Genomic DNA, 17,649 nt, shown 5'->3' on the forward strand with positions numbered 1-17,649 from the left:
GGAATATAAGTAATATACAAAACCATGGAAAGATTTAGCTAGACAAAAATGAAATGCTAAATTGGTTTATATACGTATGCACCTGAAAGTTTTGAAAGGTTTTCCTTCCAATGGATTCTACAGAAGAACTAAAAGGAGAGGAGGAAGAAATCCTAAGTTTTAATAATGGACTTTTCTGGTATTCTTGGATTAAAGTCCACATCCTCTCTAGTCTTGAAACTGAAGACATTCCCCAATGACAACTTCACAGGAAGATGGTCCTAACTCTCAGACCATCAAAATATTAAATGAATTTAGAAAGAGCCATTGGATTAAGGTGTGAAATCAGGTTTCTACCATTAAGAGCATTTTTTCTTAGAACCTTCTTTTTTGAATGTGTATATCACTGCCACTTCAGTACAAAACAGTGATTGACTTTCAAGCAACTCATACAAACAAAAGACATCCAGAGTTTTTGCTTTTAAAACTCTTGTGAAAAATCATGGAAATATTGGAGAACGTGGGAAAAATACTGTAAAAACATCCATCAAAAAAGCTCACAACATCAGCTTTGGGCATCTAAACTGGGAATGGTTGGAAACAGAAATCTTAAGGGTCAGGTGATTTTTATCTCTGCCCCAACTTCCCATCCACTACCTGAATTATCATACCTGTTTGCCTCTAATGTCATTATTTGGCAGTCCTTTGACATTGTTTAAAAAAAATAGTCCCATGACCCTCTCAAAGTAGGTATGGGTCATTCACACTTGAGCATCACTTATATTATTTTGCTTTTCTCCTAACACCTAAGTGAAATCAACTGTTCTAAGATGATAGCATCAAGTTCCTTGTCCTGAGGTTTGTGAATTTGGATGTAAAACATAATTAATTGAAGGTTCTTAGATCTCACATGACTCCTTTCTCCTACATAAACCAGAAGTTTGTATAGGACTTTTTAAAAAATTAAATTAAATTTCTTTTCAACTCGAGTATTTTCTCTCCCTCCTACCTCCCCACTGAAAAAACCCAAACAAACAAACCCTTTGTAATAAATATGCAGTCAGGCAAAATAAATTCCCATTTTGGCCATATCCAAAAATCAATTATCTGTCAAGTCTGTCACCTCTTCATTGTGGAGGGGGAGATATAATTTCTCTCTCATGGGTTCTCTGGAATTGTGATTGATTATTGTTTATCAGTCATTAAGTCTTTCAAAATGTATTCATTTTTATAATGTTGGTGTTATAAATTATTTTCCTGGTTCTGGTCACTTTATACTGTATCAGTTCATAGGATTCTTCCCAGATTTCTCTGAAATTATGCCTTAAACCATTTCTTAAAGCAGCACAATAGTATTCCATCATAATTCACTTACACAATTGGTTCAGCCATTCCCCAACCAATGGACATCCCATTAGTTTCCACTTCTTTTCCAATACAAAAAGAGCTGCTACAAATATGCTTGTTCATATGGGACCTTTTCTTCTTAGCTGATCTCCTTAATGTGTCGGTCTTGCCTGTTTTCTTGAAGACCCTCTACATTTGTCAGGTTGCCTTTTTTTCTCATCTTATGGGTGTGAAGTAGAGCCTCAAAGCTGCTTTTATTTGTATTTTTTAATTATTAATGTTTTGAAGCATGCTTTCTTATTGCAGCTGATAGCTTGGATTTCTTCCCTTGAGAACAGCTTGTTCATATCCTTTGACTAATTATCAATTGGGGACTAGGTTTTACAGCACTCACTCTCTCTCTCTCTCTCTCTCTCTCTCTCACACACACACACACACACACACACACACACACACAAAATGTCTTTTGACTGATCTCTAAGCTAGTTTACCCCAGTTGTGTGTCCTGCATTGGGTTCAAATCAGTTAGACCCCCAAAAGCAATTAGACTTTTCTTTGTAGGTGACTGGCACATAGCTGGAAGACTCAAAAACTCAATTTTAAGTGTACACGAGTCACAGTTGTTTGTATCAAGACTGTCTCCAATCTACTATCACTGATATTTTAAGTCAGGGGCTGGTTGGTTCTTTGTATTCTGTTAACCTGAGGTGATTTCTTTCTGAACCCAAAGCTGTAGGACTTTTGAGGAAATTTTAGCATCAGCATCTGGGTCAGGGTCATCATTCTTTGGCTGATTTGTAGACTGGAAGCTCATCCCCGTTTTGTGATCTAATTCTGCTTCAAATTGAGATCTTTTATGTGGGAGGACAGGTTTTTGAATTAACCTTTTGTGTTCAAAGGACTGTCAGCCAAGAATGGAGGGTCAGCTCTCTTGCAATCTCCTTGAAAGTGAAGGCCCTGCCTCATTCACCTGGACATTTCAGGTGAGATGTTAGCTTCTTATAATAACCTGGAAGGGCTCTCTCAAGATTCCTGAACATGGGGAAGAAGCATCTTATGAATTAGGAAGAAGATGGCCTGATGATTTTTCTTCTCCACCCCTCAACTCCAAGTCCTGGTTGAGTAGTTGAATCATTAGAAGGCACCAGATTCCAAGCATGGTTCAATGACTGCTTTCTCTTGGAGACAGAGATATCTACTTGGCAGGTTCTTAAAGAATTTCCAGAGTTGAAGCAAATATATTGTGTTGACCCTGGTCAGTCAACCTGAGCATAATCCTTCTGCATGTCTTTGTGTTTTGTAGGTTAATTCAGTCAGAACAGGAGTGGGGAAACAATATCTTGTTCCAGCGCCTGGCCCTATGTCAGCTGCATTAATTCCCGGAATCCCTCCAGCCTTGCCAATGCCTTTGACAGGTACTCCCTTTTCTGGCCCGGTCCCGCCTTATGTGATACCTCCTTGTCCATATGGAGGAATGTTCCCAACACCTGTGTATGGTATGCAGTGGCCAGACACGGTGGGACAACCTGGGATTAGAGGAGGGCATAGCCTTCCACCGTTTCCAGGCTTGAGCAAAACGGGCTTGCAGTTATTCCCAGTATACCTGCAGCAACCTGCTGTCAACCCATGCAGCTCCAAGCTGAGAATCACCTAGCTTTGTGACTCACCTATAAAACAGTGTGTTGTCTTCACACACACACACACACACACATTCACTCATTCACTCAATCACTCACTCACACATACTTCCAAGAGAGTATTTGAGCCTTGGGATGCTGTTTGTCTGTGCGGCTTTGGTGGCTTCAGCTAACAATCAGAGTAAGCCTGGTAGAACCCACCATAGCCATACCCCAAGAGTTGGTTTGTTCATGGCAATATCTGCATATTTCACTGCTAAAGACACTTTATTCTCCATTGTTGTGATTGTGGTGTATTCTCAACAAACTTTAAAACACGAATAACTTCTAGTACTTGACTTGATGATAACAACAACATTGTATTAATCCTGCAGGAGTATTTGAGTGCCTTGAATCTTGACTTTTCAGTTCCTTACTGGAAAGAGATGTAAAATATATCTATATATAGAAACATATATATACATATATATATTGGAAAGGTGTATTTTATTTAGTTTGCTTGTGAGTTCAAAAAATATCCCTATTTTAAGTTGCAAAGATATGCAGAGTTTACACACTTTGAACCGAAGCTTGTGGTCATGTTAGGTTGTTTTTTTTTTTTTGGTTTGATTTCTACTGTAAATGTGGTGTTCTCATTCATCTTAATGGGAAGATAACCTTGACTATCAAAGGGTTGCAATTATTAGGTTGGGATTTGTTTGGAGGTTGAAAAAAATTAAATGAGAAAGAGAAGACAGAATTTTCTTTTTGAAGTGTACTTCAAGGAGTGTATCTGGAAACTATAAAAATACCCTGCACAGAAAGCCAGGTAATAATAACTTTGGCCAGAGTGTAGTACCTGGCCTTTTTTGGTAAAGTGGTGCAGGTGGTAACTTCTTTCTGTTACCAGAGTCCTGAGAGATAATGGTTGCTTCCCTTCCCTTAGTTAAGTATCCAAATTTTGCCACACTTTAACCAAAAGGACATGCAGAAGTCAGTCTAATTTGAAATCTGTACATACTTTATTGGTGCAAGGCAAGAAGAGGCACCATTTATTGTAAGGCGCCTTCCCCCTCAACCCCTCCTCTGAGAAGGCAGATGGCCCCCCTCTGGGTGCTGCTTTCTGAGGAGCAAACTCAATTGAAGGCAGAGACGATGCTTAAGCTGTCGCTATTCTCTGCCTTCTGTCTAACCACATCTTTCAGAACAAAATCACCTGTATTGTAGAAGGGGAAGGACTCTCTGCCCCAGTTTGGTCCCGGTTATAGTCAAGGGGACTCTTCCATCACCCAACACACCCCTCCTCCCCCAAGTCTTACACGCCACAGGTGACCAACATAAAGCCAATTTGTCCATGGCAAGCTTCCTCTTCATAGACAGCTCAAGCTCGACAGGCCCATTCTGGGCATGGGCAATGAAAACTTTCCAAGGTGGAACATTGAAGGCGCACTGTTCTCTTCCTGCAATGACGTTTTATACTCCCTGCCGGAAAGCAGAATGCTCTGTGCTGCCAAACATGGGAACTGTATCATTCTATTGTACTTTGGAGCATTCTTAGAACTGTCTCAATTATTTGGTTTGTACCCTTTGAGAATATATTATTCCATCAATTCAGTTAGAATTGAATTTTATAGACAATTAGGCAGAGTCTTCTGCCTGGGCAAAATACTGACTGTAGTAAGAGATTTCTGTTCTCTGTAACATGTATATTTGATTTGTTTGTTTTTAGATTCATGTCTGTATGCTTCATGAGCAAACATTAGGAGACTGTTCTCATTCCCCCTCTACACCCCCATTCCTCTTTGAGCTTGCATTGGAACTGTCTGGAGTCACTATTGCCTGTTAGTTCCATCCTTGTACACAGACAGTCAGTGGAACGAAATCCCCAAGAGACTGTATATATTAAGGAAAAAAATAAACATTTTGTGCTTGAAAACAGTGTGAAAACATCTTTTTCTTTCTCCCTTTCCCCTAAAAACCACAAATATCCCCACCTGCCCAAATGACTTGGGATGCCCCCCACCAGAGCCTTTGCTGGTCTCTTAGTTTTGTTTTTTTTTTCCATTATCTATATCTTGGTATTTGGAGATTGTTTTTTCTGGGCTTTCTTTTCACCTGTTCAAGGTCATTTTAATGGAATCTGTGACTCCCAGGCATTCCAAGGTTGCCATTTAGGGCCTTACTCATTCTACTTTAGGCAAAATTTTCCTCCCCCTGTGGTGAGACTAGATAGTGAGCAGGCTGTCAGTCAGATTGAAAATAGTATTTCTTTCTAGATAACCAACTCCCTGCAACAATGTAGTAGAGATTGCCTTTAGTTAGATTCTCCATGGTTGCTGGGCTAGGAAAATATACTTCAAATACTGACAGTGTCTCAATATCCTTCTAGGTCACCTGTTTCCAGATTGAAGAATTTAGGGAAGGAAGAGAATATTTATGTCTACCTACGTGTGTGTGTGTGTGTGTGTGTGTGTGTGTGTGTGTGTGTTGGGGCTGCTGAGAATTACTTGAGTTTTGTCTCCCTTTTATGTTTTATTTTTTTTACTATGAATTCACTTTTGTTGATTGTAGATTGACTTTTATACAGGGAACAGAGGTTGAAGAGGAAGGGTGGAAGATGCTTTTTTTTTCTTTAAGCAGTTATATAGATAAAGATAAAATCTTCTTTCCTAGCTATCATCTTCCTGAGACTAGGTGGGAAATGTTTGGGTAAATGGCAATATTGGAATTCCTCATTAACAACGATTTCTACCCTCCACAAAGCAAGCACATCTTCCAAAGTGATGGAAGTTGAGGAGATTTCTGTCTCCTTAGACTGACTATTGGACCTTCCATCCACCTTATGAAACTAAAACAGCTTCCCTGATTGGGATCATGGAAATATAATATTGGCATATTCAAATTGAGTCTGTGGAGAAGTGGATGGAGAGGTCACCCTTTTAAAGTGTAGGTAGACTGCCTGTCCATGATAACTTCTTGCTATTTCCCTTATATCAACAAAAGTATTATTTGATTCCTAAGCTGAAGTAGCATTGTCATAGCATGGCCATTGTAGATAGAGTACCCAGCTATTCCAGCAGGCCAGGAAGCAAGATATATAATGCTCTTTGCCGAATGATGGAAAGGAAACAGCATTTTTTGTTGGGATCTAGCCTGCCTACAGGTTAAAGGTAGGTCTGACCTAATGGGAGCTACAGGAGCTGTCATTGCTAGACAATCCTTAATATGCCTGGGGTTAGGCTGACTCTTAGGATATGCATGATCTGACTCTGGCTTCTTTATCAAAGTTTCTTCAGGCCTCTCCTTTTGCATGGAAGAAATGGATGTGGGTTATCTTTGGAAGGGCAGACCACAAAGCCAGAGGAAGCACACCTTCTCACTTGACTGCCTCTGTAATTGTTTCTTCTAGCTAATCCCCAGCTGTGGCCCCCAAACTGATGCATTGGTGAGGAGGGTTCTAAGGACTCATGTCTGTTGAGTCCCTAGGTAGAAGTTGATGTAGGATTAACTCTGGGCTTGCTATCTATTCTCATCCTGTTAAAACTGCATGACACGGTGTCCTTATTTAATTATTTAAATCAATTTACTAAGGAAACACCTACCTTCAGATTTTATTTGGATTGCTGTGAGGCGAGCCTCAAAAGCATCTTATTGAGGTGGTAATATGTTGGTGTCTGCTTTAGAAGCTGCTTGAATTTCTTTCTGAAATGGTCTTGAGTGTGGTCTTTCCTGTAAGCAGGGTGTTTAGTTGACTTAATGTTTGGTTGAACTTTGTGTAGACTTTCTGGAGTTAATTCTGCTCTTCTTCTGTGTTATATTGTAGGGCAAGAAAGACATGGACTTTTCTTTTCTTCATCAGCAATAAGAGCCCTGTCCTAGAGCAACAAGAATCAGTACTACATGTGTTAGGTGCCTTTGAGTCACCATTGCCCATTTTGAGTCCTTGGTTGATAGAGCTTCAAGACTTTTATAATCAGTAGAGGCTTAGAAATCTGTATTTATTTAATTTATTGCTTTACTTTCATCAATGTCCTGGGTTTAGGTCTCCTCTCCTTTTGGTTCCCTTCTCGGTTTATCCACTCTTCTCTTAGGAAAGTTTGGCTTGATCTAGAAATATGCTCCATAGGACCATTGGTGGTTGGCAATGGTGGTGATAGTTCATTGAGTTGCTGATGGGAGAAGCCTCAGGTGCTTTCAGAAGACTGGCTGGCACCTTCAGAACAGATTGGGCGGTCAGCACCTTGTCAGGACTGTAACTGGCTATGGCGGTTTTGTTTTCTAGATTCTGAGAATTCGAAGCCCGACTGACCCCAGGCCAGCTGAGCTTGCGTCCCAGGCGCCAGGTCCCACTTCATCTAAGGAGGACGAAGGGGAAGATGGGAAGTGATTTGGCCTTGCTGTGTGTGAGGCAACCTGCTCCTTGTCTATCCCATTGCTGTTTTGTAACTACTTTCTAATTTTTTTATTCACAATTGGAAACACAAATGTTATGCAAGAATAAAAAATATTTTGGGGGAAAAATACTTTGGTTTTTTTTGAAGATCATTCTCCTTTCTCCTGGTCCCCAGGCAGGGAGGCCAATAGGGAAGTCATTTAAGTAACAGGGAGAGTGAAGTACTTTGACCAGAGACCAAGTGGTTCTCAAGACGTTCTGTGCTAAGGGAGAGGACTTCGGGATATAGGGTCCTCCTCATCCTCAAGGGGCTTATCCATTTATATTCACCAGCACAAAGTGAGCATTCATTTATGGTATCTAAACATGAGACCCAACAGCATCCCTAATAAAGTCACTATCCAAGGGCCAATCTACCTCTGGGGAAAAAAAAACAAAGTAATTCTACCCTTTGGTCCTCGAATAAAGATTTCAGAAACCAACATCTGCTGTTATTTGGCAAAGTTCCATTTCCTCACCTGTGGAAGCAGATTGGGCTGTGCTCTTGAAAGGAATCATGAATCTTTTTTTCTTGAGGTGGCTAGAATCCTGGGAGATGTAAAGGGCAAATGTCCCCAGGAGACCTAAGACTGCCCTTTTGAGGCCTGATAGGGTTTCCATTTCCAACGTAGAGAAATCATGAAAAAGAAAAGAGCAGTCATCCTAGACTTAATTCTTCTCATTAGGGGTGACCTTCAGGTGGATTTGAGAAATTACTTTACCTTAGGCAACTTCTGAGGATGATATCTCCCCCAAAAGCTGAGCTTTGTTCTAGTAGTGAGTGAAGCTATTGAATACGGTGTGATGTTGAATGTCCTGACTGTCTAGCAGGGAAGTTGTAGGACAAAAAAATAAATTTGCATTTAGGTGGGGAGAGTCTCCTGTTTAGTCTCATCAAGTATATTGTAAAAGCTCTGGGGTGAGTCCAAATCTCAATTCTGTCATTACCTTTCCTCTTGACACCTCAGTTTCCTTGTCTATAAAACAGGCACAGTGGCCAAGCTGGTCCTTTCCAGTTCAAAATATCCATGATGTTATCACTCCCACTCAGATATGAATTGGACCAGTTGGCCAGTGGGGCATCTTCCAACTCTAAGTCTTACCTCTCCATTAGAGATAGAAGCATATACTTGACTTGAACTATTCAGCTAGAATGGCAGGTGGTCCCTGAATCATACCTTATCGCATTATGCTGTAGAATCAGAAGGAATGTTCAAATCCCCACTTTTCTACTTTTTACCCATGGTTGGACTTTTGGACAAGTTACTTAACTGCTCTTGGCATCAGACCAAATGACTTCTAATGTTCCTCTCAGATCTTATGTCATCCTCTTGTCTATTTAAAGATACCTTCTATCCATACATCTAGTTATCTAATTAGTAAATTCAAACTTGAACTCTTTCTCAAAGGTGCCATGAAGTGCAGCCAGCTTTGGAGTCATCATTCTGATGAAACCCCAGAAAGGCTGAATCAAAGAATTTCACATGTCAATTCAGCAAGTATTGATTCAGGTCAAACTCAGGAGCTAAATGAGTAAATTGTGCCTGTATCTGCAGACTAGTGAGAGGGTCCCAGGAAAATCTGCCAGGTGAGGGATATAAGTTTCCTGAGACTAGGAGATAAGGAAGCAAAGAGGTTTGAAAACTACTCCACTGTGGCTGTTGCATTCAGGAAAGAAACAGAGTAGCTGCTGGGCAATGATCATCATTGCAGCCTGTGAAGACAGGTGAATGCATTGGAATACCCTATGAGAGGTAGCTAGAAACAGACAGATGGAGAGGCTCTTCTATAACCTCAAGACACTTAAGCTCCTTCCCTTAAGTAAGTAAAGGCCTGAACAAAATACTATCTCACCAGCCCCTGCCCCTGGCCCACTTCTCATGATCAAATAATATTGAATGAGTCCTTAAGGAGATTTTTCATTGGAAACCACTGTAAAAGATCATCTATGCTTAAAAAAATCTTTATTGTGGTTAAGACCTGAAGACTTTTTACATTATTTGAGCTCTCTGGGGACCTGACTAATATTGCATGAGATGCTACAGACTAGCACAACATCTCATCAAACATCACTCCTATCCCTACTTCCATTCTGTTCAATAAACTGTTTTGGATTAATCTTTCTAGAGCAGTACTTTGATCATGTCTCTCCTCTGCCAAGTTACCTTCCTGTTGCCCATGGGATAAAGGCCAAGCTATCAGCCTGGCATTCAAGACCTCTAAGAACTTTCCTTCCAAGGCCCTTTCTTAGTAAACAAGTATGAAGTGCCACTTATGGGAAATGCACTATGCTAGGCTCCAGGTGAAGATACAAAAATAATGAAACAGCTATACTAAGAGTTGGGGCTGCAAAGAAAGGCAAATATAATCCTTAAGGAGCCCACCTTCTAATGGATCAAGGGGAGAGGGAACAGCATGTAAAGAGTTAGGTACAAACCATAGAGATGACATGTAAATAGGATTTTTTATACATAATACTATATATTATAAGGAAGTAGGTGGTACAGTGGATAGAGTACTGGGATTGGAAGCAAGGGGACTCATCTTCATGAATTCAAATCCAGCCTCAGACACTAGCTCTGTGACCCTGGGCTACTCACTTAACCCTGTTTGCCTTAGTTTCCTTATCTATAAAACGAGCTGAGAGGGAAATAGCAAACCATTCCAGTATCTATGCCAAGAAAACCCCAAATGGGGTCAGTCAAACATAACTGAAACGACTGAACAACAGCATAAATTGGGGATAATCCTAGGAAGACACTAGCATCAGGAGGAGCTACAAAGGTTTTTTGCAAAGGAAGGCTTTTAGATGGGACTTGAAGAACTCTTTACAAAACAGAAATATGAAAGGTGAACATTCCATCCCCATTTCTCTGGGGACAGCCAAAGGAAATACTTGGGTTCAGGAGAGGGAGTATCTTTCTCACTGAGAAACATTGAGAAGACTCATTTCACTGGATTGTGGAATAAACTGTAGAAATGTTCTATGTAAAAAGAGGTCAGATTGTAATGGGATTTTAAAAGCTAACAGGCTTTGATCCTTGAAGTTAATAGGGAGCCCTGAAGTCTATTGAATGGGGTGGGGTTTATTTGATCAGACCTCTTTTATATGGCTGAGGATTTTTTGGTGGGTTGTTTTTTTTTTTTTTTTTGGATGTCTGATAGACTAGAGAGAAACTTGAGGCAGGGAGTGAGATAATAAAGTTCTATACCGGGGCAACTAAGTGGCACAGTGGGTAGAGCACCAGCCCTAGAGTCAGGAATACCTGAGTTCAAATCCAGCCTCAGACATTTAATAATTACCTAGCTGTGTGGGCAAACCACTTAACCCCATTTGCCTTGCAAAAACAAAAACAAAAAAAATTTAAAAAATAAAGATCTGTGCCAAGATAGTGGCAGTATGAGAAAAGGAGATCTTGTGAAGGTAGAATAAATAGGACTTAGGTTCCTCCAAGTGAGAGATAATAAGTATCTGAACTAAGTAATGGCTATTTAAGTGGAGAGAAGGAGTTGGAAGAAAGAGTAACAAAGATAGTATCAAGGATATTTGGCAACTGATTGGATATAATTGAATATGTAAAATTGAACTTCAGTGACTTAAGGATTGTGGTGGTGTCTTCAATGTAAGTATAGAAGTTGGAATAGAGATAAGGAAGAGGGGAAGGTGATGAGTTTCTATTCTAGGCATGTTGAGTTTGAGGTACCTTGGAGAGACATCCAGTAATTCAGCACTTGAATTGTGTATAGAGACTTCCTACCAAGGAAGAAAAGATGGTAGGTCAACCCGATAGAGTTGGGTGGGTCAAGAGTGATGTCCCTAAAAGGGAGGTTGAGAAGTGGAGATAAGAATAGTAAGGACTTGGGGGAAAAGGATACTCAACTTGGTCATTAACTTTGATAGCCTTTGAGACAGCGGTTTATTAAGGCAGATTACAAATGGTAGAGATAAAGAAAAACTAGTGTTGCTATAATTATTTGAAGATTAGCAAAGCATTTGTTTCTTGCAACAACTAAGTGAGGGAGGAATTCTTATCCCTATTTTGTAGAGGAGGAAACTGAAGCTGAAAAAGGATTAACAACTTGTTTGGCGTCACACACTTAGAAAGCATTTGAGATCAGATTTGAACTTTACTCTGTTCTGACTAGGTCCAATGCTGTAGCCACTGTGCCATCTCTGTGCCTTATCAAGGTGATTAAGAGGTGGGAAATGGGAAACGAATCCAGAGAGTTCTGTAGAGTCTGTACCATAACCTATTCTTCTAAACTGTTGTGGTGGCTCATCTTGTTTGAGATTTTTATCTGTCTAGTTTCCCCATCTAAATAACATATTCATGATAAAATGGAAACAGTGCCACATTTGAAATCAGAACCTGGGTTCAGATCTTTACTCTTCTACTTCCTTCTACCTGGGGAAATCACTTAACCTCTCTGGGACTCCATTTCCTCACCTGGTAAATGAAGGGCTTGGACTAGATCTTCCCTGAGGACCTTTCTAGCATTCAGTCTCTAGTCCTGTCTTTTATACTTCTTTTATACCACTTTCTAGACCTCAACCTTTTCAGTCACCGCCCAGGGCCTCACTCAGTGATGAGGATATAATTTGTGATGAGTAAGTGTTCAAAGAATTAGATGTTTATTTAGATGGGGATTCTTAACCTAGGAAGTGGGGAGGCCCACAAATAGATTTCAGGGTTTCTCTAAACTTGGATGGTGAAAAAATATATGTATAAGACCTTAATTTTCACTGTGATTGGTTTCCTTTGTAATACAATGTATAGTATTTTACATATTTTAAAACATTATTCTGCGAAGGGATCCAGGACATGAAAGATTAAGATGCCCTTGACCCCACCTCAGCGTAGAAGAAAGGCAGCCTCTCATAGTCTTCAGGAAGGATCTTTGAACTGGCTTTCTGCTTAGCCATAATATCCTTTTGTCTTCTGATTTCACTTAGAATAAGGTCAGGATTTATATGAATCATGTATGTATACTATATATACATATATATGTGTGTGTGTGTATATATATATATATATATATATATATATATATATATGCATGCTGTATAGTAGTTGGCTCAGTAGAGGCCAAAGACTTTGAAAACTAAGAAAAGACCATTGGGTTTAAAGTCTAAGAGTACCCCCAGTGGCCTTGGCAAATACAGTTTCAGTCCAGTGGTGGTGTTAGGAATCAGATTGCAAAAGGGAGCTGAGAAGTGAGTGGATACCAAATGGGGGCAGTGAATGCAAGGCTTCTCTTTCTAGGAGTTTGGCATTGAACAGCCAGGGAGATCTATAGGGCTATAGCTATTTTTGGCTGTGAAGTCAGTTAAGCAGGATAAACAAATCCCTACCCGAGGTAGAATTAGTTCTCCTGAGCCTACCCTGCCAAGGGCATGAATAGCAACAGGACAGCTGGCCAAGAGAAGCTCGTATTGGCAGGCAGGTCAGCTGAAGAGCAGGAGCTCCACAAATGCTTCAGAACCAGGCAGACCAAGAGTTAAATCAGAAAGTAGGGAATAATCAAGATCCAGAGGTTATGAGTGGCTGAAGCTGCACCAGCAAGCGGGGTAGTGTGATCCGACTAGAGGCAGGGTCTGGGGGTTCTGGGGCCTCTTTTTATTTAGCCTACTGGGTAGGAATGGACTTCAATCCTCAGGTCTGTTAGTCTTAAGTAGTCCTTCAGAACCTAGCATACAAAACATAGAGGAGAAGGGGAGTTTTTGTAAGGTTAGAGTTTCTAGTAAAAACAAAAGGAGGGGGTATGACATACATATATGTCTATGGATACAAATATATGTTTCTATAATATTTGGCTGTGTTGTCATAATACATCATCTGCAATCATATACATTATGTCTTATACTACCATTGTATTGTGTCTCTTATATCATGTTACATTATGTTCCATATCATGATATTATGTTTATAGTATATCAAAAATTACATTGTGTTACATATTATATCATTTAATTATATCAATTATTCTGTATCTCCCTGTCACATCCAGGTCGGAAGGAGAGAGGCTACCCAAGGGCCCAGTTCCCCTACTAATTGGCATAGGGGCTTAAATCTACTAAATTTCCCACATGGGTTAGTTTGCTCCTCCTTGGGCAAACTAGTAGCCCCCTCTTGGGGCTCGCCACACTGATGCCAGACTGAGTGGGAGCTCCCAATCCGTGTTGCCTCTACTACAGCTCAAAATCCTGGATTTGAGTGATTCACTAGCCTCAGCCCCCTGGCAGGAGGGATTACAGATGGGCACCATCACATCCAGCTCACAGATAGCTGTACTAGAAAACAGTGCATGAGGCAATATGAAATAGTGGATGGAAGTCTGACCCCAAAGTCAGCAAGACTTGAATCAAGCCCCTTCTCTGATACATACTGATGGTGTGACTTTGAGTATATAATTTAACTATAACTAAGGCAATTCTTTTGAGTCAGATAGTGGACTACTCTGGGTCAAGTGCTGTTGATACAAAGAAAGGCCAAAAACAAACCAGTCCCTGCTCTCAAGGAGCTCACAGTCTAATGAGGGAAACAAAATATGAGCAGCTATGGACAAATAAGATGTATATGGGATAAATTGATGGTAACCTCAGAGAGAAGTCACTAAGAATAAGAACTTGGAAAAGCTTCCTGGAGAACATAAGACTAAGACCTGGAGGAAGCCAAAAAAACCAGGAGCTGGCGTTAAGGAGGGAGGAAATTACAGGCATGGCAGACAGCCATTGAAAAGGTCCAGGTGACAGATAGAGGGAGATGGAATCTCCATCTACAAGGAATAGCAAGGAGACCACATACTTTGAACTGCAGGGTATGGGGAAGAGTATTAAACTACCAGAAGTCTGAAAAGGTAGGAAGGGGCCAGGTTACAAAGTGATTTGAAAGCCAAACTAAAGATTTTCTATTTATTTCTGGAAGTAATAGGGAATCACTGGAGTTTATTAAATAGGGGACTTAAATGGACAGATCTGTGGTTTTAGATGATCTCTGACAGCTGAAAAGAGCATGAATTGGAGTCGGGGAGAGACTTGAGGCAGTCCAAGAGACCAAATAGAAGGCCATTAAAATGTCTGTGAGTGAGGTGATAAGGGCCTGCACCAGAGTGATGACAGTGTCACAGGAGAGAAGGGAACATACATAAGCTAGTATAGAGTTGGGAATGATGAAATTTGAATATGGGAAAAGAGAAATAATGAGGAAACAAGGATATCTCCTAGGTTATGAGCTGGAATGACTGGGAAGATGGTGGTTCTATCAGTCATAATAAGGAAGTTAAGAAGAGGGGATTTGTAGGGAAAGGTAATGACTAAGACTATAGGTTGCAGAGAATGTGCCAATCTATATTGGCAGAGGGAGTTTCCTCATTTCACTGCCCATGGCAGTAAAATCACAGGTCTGTACCTTATCCAAAATTCAGGAGTGTATAAGGCCTATGATACATAAAAACATATATATATATATTATATATATATATATAATATATATATATATACAAACACAAAATGATCTTTAGTTCCTTGCCATTCCTTTCTACTCCTCCAGTGACTGTGCCTAAGTGACAGAAATGTGGTGATGGGTGGGGCAAGTTGTGCTGAGAATTGCACTGTTCCTAGATCCTCTTTAATGGCTGACTTAGCTATTAATACTGTGTGTAAAAAGTCTTATCCAGTGACTGAGTATGTATATATACTACAGTAGGAAATGCATTGTATGAACCTTGACCTTTTTACCATAAGTGAAACCAAAAGACAAATGGAGAATGCAGTCAAATGAAAGGACAGCTCACAGATCCTCCTTGGAAAAGTAAAATGAAACCTTTTATCATGGAACATTTGGGCATCTCTCCTATTGTTGTGCTTCTGATAAGGATTTACAAAAAGGCCACCAGGAAAGGAAGTATAGCTTATGTACCAGCATATTACAGAGGATATAATTCTACAAAGAATTGATACTCTAAAAAGGACAGCTAGGTGGTAAAGTGGGTAGAGCAGGAGGATGGGAGTTCAAATCTAGCCTCAGACACTTGCCACTTACTAGCTGTGTGACCTTGGGCAAATCACTTAACCCTGATTGCCTGACATCCAGGGTCATCTCCATCTGTTCTGATTCATATCTGGTCACTGGACCCAGATGGCTCTGGAGGAGAAAGTGAGGCTGGTGACTTAGCACAGTGTCCCCCTCACTCAAATCCAAATCACATGCTTGTCAAGGCATCACCTCCCTGATGTCGTGGTCTTCTTCAAAAATGAAGGACAAACATCATTATTGTTATTAATACTCAAAAAATTAAATCAGCATATATATTAATCCTCCAGGGCTTCAATGCAAAGGTAGACATAGTGAGGAGAATAGTGAAAAATTGATTAGAAAACAGAGTTTGGGAATAAGAAAGAATAAGAAAGTCAAAGACTTCTAGTCTACATGGAATCCTCATATCGATAACTGAAGAATACTTTCTTTAACAAAAATGTTGGGAAGAACTAGGTATTGTTGAACTACAAATTCTGTTTCTTCTTTGACTGTGTCCTCTCTTCTCTCTCTCTCTCTCTCTCTCTCTCTCTCTCTCTCTCTCTCACACACACACACACACACACACACACACAAACACACACACACACAATTTCTTCTGAATTTCTGTTTTAAGAGACTGGAAACAATTTGTTACTAATATGGAAGTCATTTCTGAATTAACCAATTTATGTGTGGACAGACCACCCATTCAGAGCAAAGAGTCAAATGGAAACCAAATTAGAAAAATACAAATGACCTGTTTAAACAAGTTGTTAATGCTGGAAAAGGAGAAAGGAATAAAAGAAGATGCATTGGTTTAGAGCTATCACTATTTCCTAAGTGAATTTAATTGAGCTAAGTCAGTTGTTACAATGAGGAGACCAAAGGAGACCAGAAAAAGACAGAAAAATGGTAGGGGCAACATCAATTTAGTATATGAAGTCATTTTTTGATCTGTAGAAGAAGATAGTAGAAGATCATCAGTAATATTAATGGCCTCCTAAAGAGTAAAATGAGATGGACAAAAACTAATCTATAGATTCTTTTGTAGGAGATCCAACAACTATATCATCCACTATGGTTAACTGGGAAAAGAACTGGATTTGGGGTCATCGGAATTATATTCAAATCCTGTCTCTGCCCTTTATTATCTGTTTGATTTTCATTAATAAATCGCTTAATCTCATTAAACCTTAATTAATTCCTCTGTAAAATGAAAGAATTTAGCTAAGTGACCTTTGAGATCCCTCCTGCTCTATTCTTATGAAGCCAGGAACATTCATATCATTTGGAATATAAACTTGTTGATAAAATCTTATGGAGGAAGATAGTACAGGATTATGAAGTGTATCATCTCATAAAATAGCAGGAAGCAGTAGAGGTAAAATCAAGTTTACTCAAAGTTTGGCAAAAGTCCCTGAAACAGATTGTCCTGAGATAATCTAAGAATGAAGCTGGAAGGAGGACTACAAATTAGAAGTAGAAAAGATATGCAGGAATTTCTGTGATCAAGCCGCCTCCACATCGATGATGGTGGAGCCACCAAGTTTAAACACTGACCTTGTAATCCTCAGTGTGTAGCATCCAAAGGTAGAAATAATACACAGACAATTGAAGATGGGAAAAGCAACTGAACTAGACCACATTTACACAGATCAGCTTCACACCGGAGACTAATTTTGTAATGTATAGGAATTGCCTTGATGTCTGAAAAGAAAAGAGAAAACGATTTCTTGGGAGAAAGGAAGGGAGGGAGGTGGGAGGGGAAATCCCAGACTTTATTATTATCAAAAAAGGATATAAAAAATACTTCACAACTAAATACCAATCCACATACCTAATTTTGAATCCACACAAAATCTTTACAAATGTAAATACAATTATCAAGTATTTCCTTGATGCCAGCTTGAAAAGGCAACAATTGGACTTTGTCAAATAATATTCTACATGAGACCACAGCTTTGCAGTCAAAATTCACTGAATGGTGGAAAGAAAACAGAATTTCATTATGCTTATTGTTTGACTTTTTTTTAAGGCTTTGATTTGGTTGGGCAGAATTCTATCACAAAGGCTCTCTTATAGCAAGCTATCTCCTATGTCCAAATCATCATACATAATGCCTTGAAAGATATTACAACAGAGAGATAACTTTGATTCTCCCCTTTGGTTACCACTATCAAGGAAGGCTATAGTTACCAAAGATCTGTATCCCTCTCCTCCCCTCCCCCATCACATCCAGTACAGAGTCAAACCAGAA

At 39.8% G+C, this 17,649-nt stretch overlaps 1 protein-coding gene across 10 annotated transcripts in view; it reads left to right on the forward strand.

Annotated features, from left to right (window-relative positions):
- WNK2 (WNK lysine deficient protein kinase 2) overlaps positions 1-12,040 on the forward strand; it is a 241,129-nt gene extending 229,089 nt beyond the window's left edge. For 6 of the 10 annotated variants that reach the window (XM_074198332.1, XM_074198334.1, XM_074198335.1 and 3 more), the window contains 2 exons: positions 2,226-2,309; positions 2,630-4,664. In XM_074198332.1, coding sequence (XP_074054433.1) covers positions 2,226-2,309; positions 2,630-2,980 — 435 coding nt within the window. In that variant the 3' untranslated portion in view covers positions 2,981-4,664. The other 4 variants (XM_074198336.1, XM_074198337.1, XM_074198339.1 and 1 more) reach the window with 4 other exon arrangements.
- Positions 12,041-17,649: the final 5,609 nt, after the last annotated feature.

The sequence above is a fragment of the Macrotis lagotis genome, chromosome 8, assembly GCF_037893015.1.
Source record: "Macrotis lagotis isolate mMagLag1 chromosome 8, bilby.v1.9.chrom.fasta, whole genome shotgun sequence".
NCBI lineage: Eukaryota > Metazoa > Chordata > Mammalia > Peramelemorphia > Peramelidae > Macrotis > Macrotis lagotis.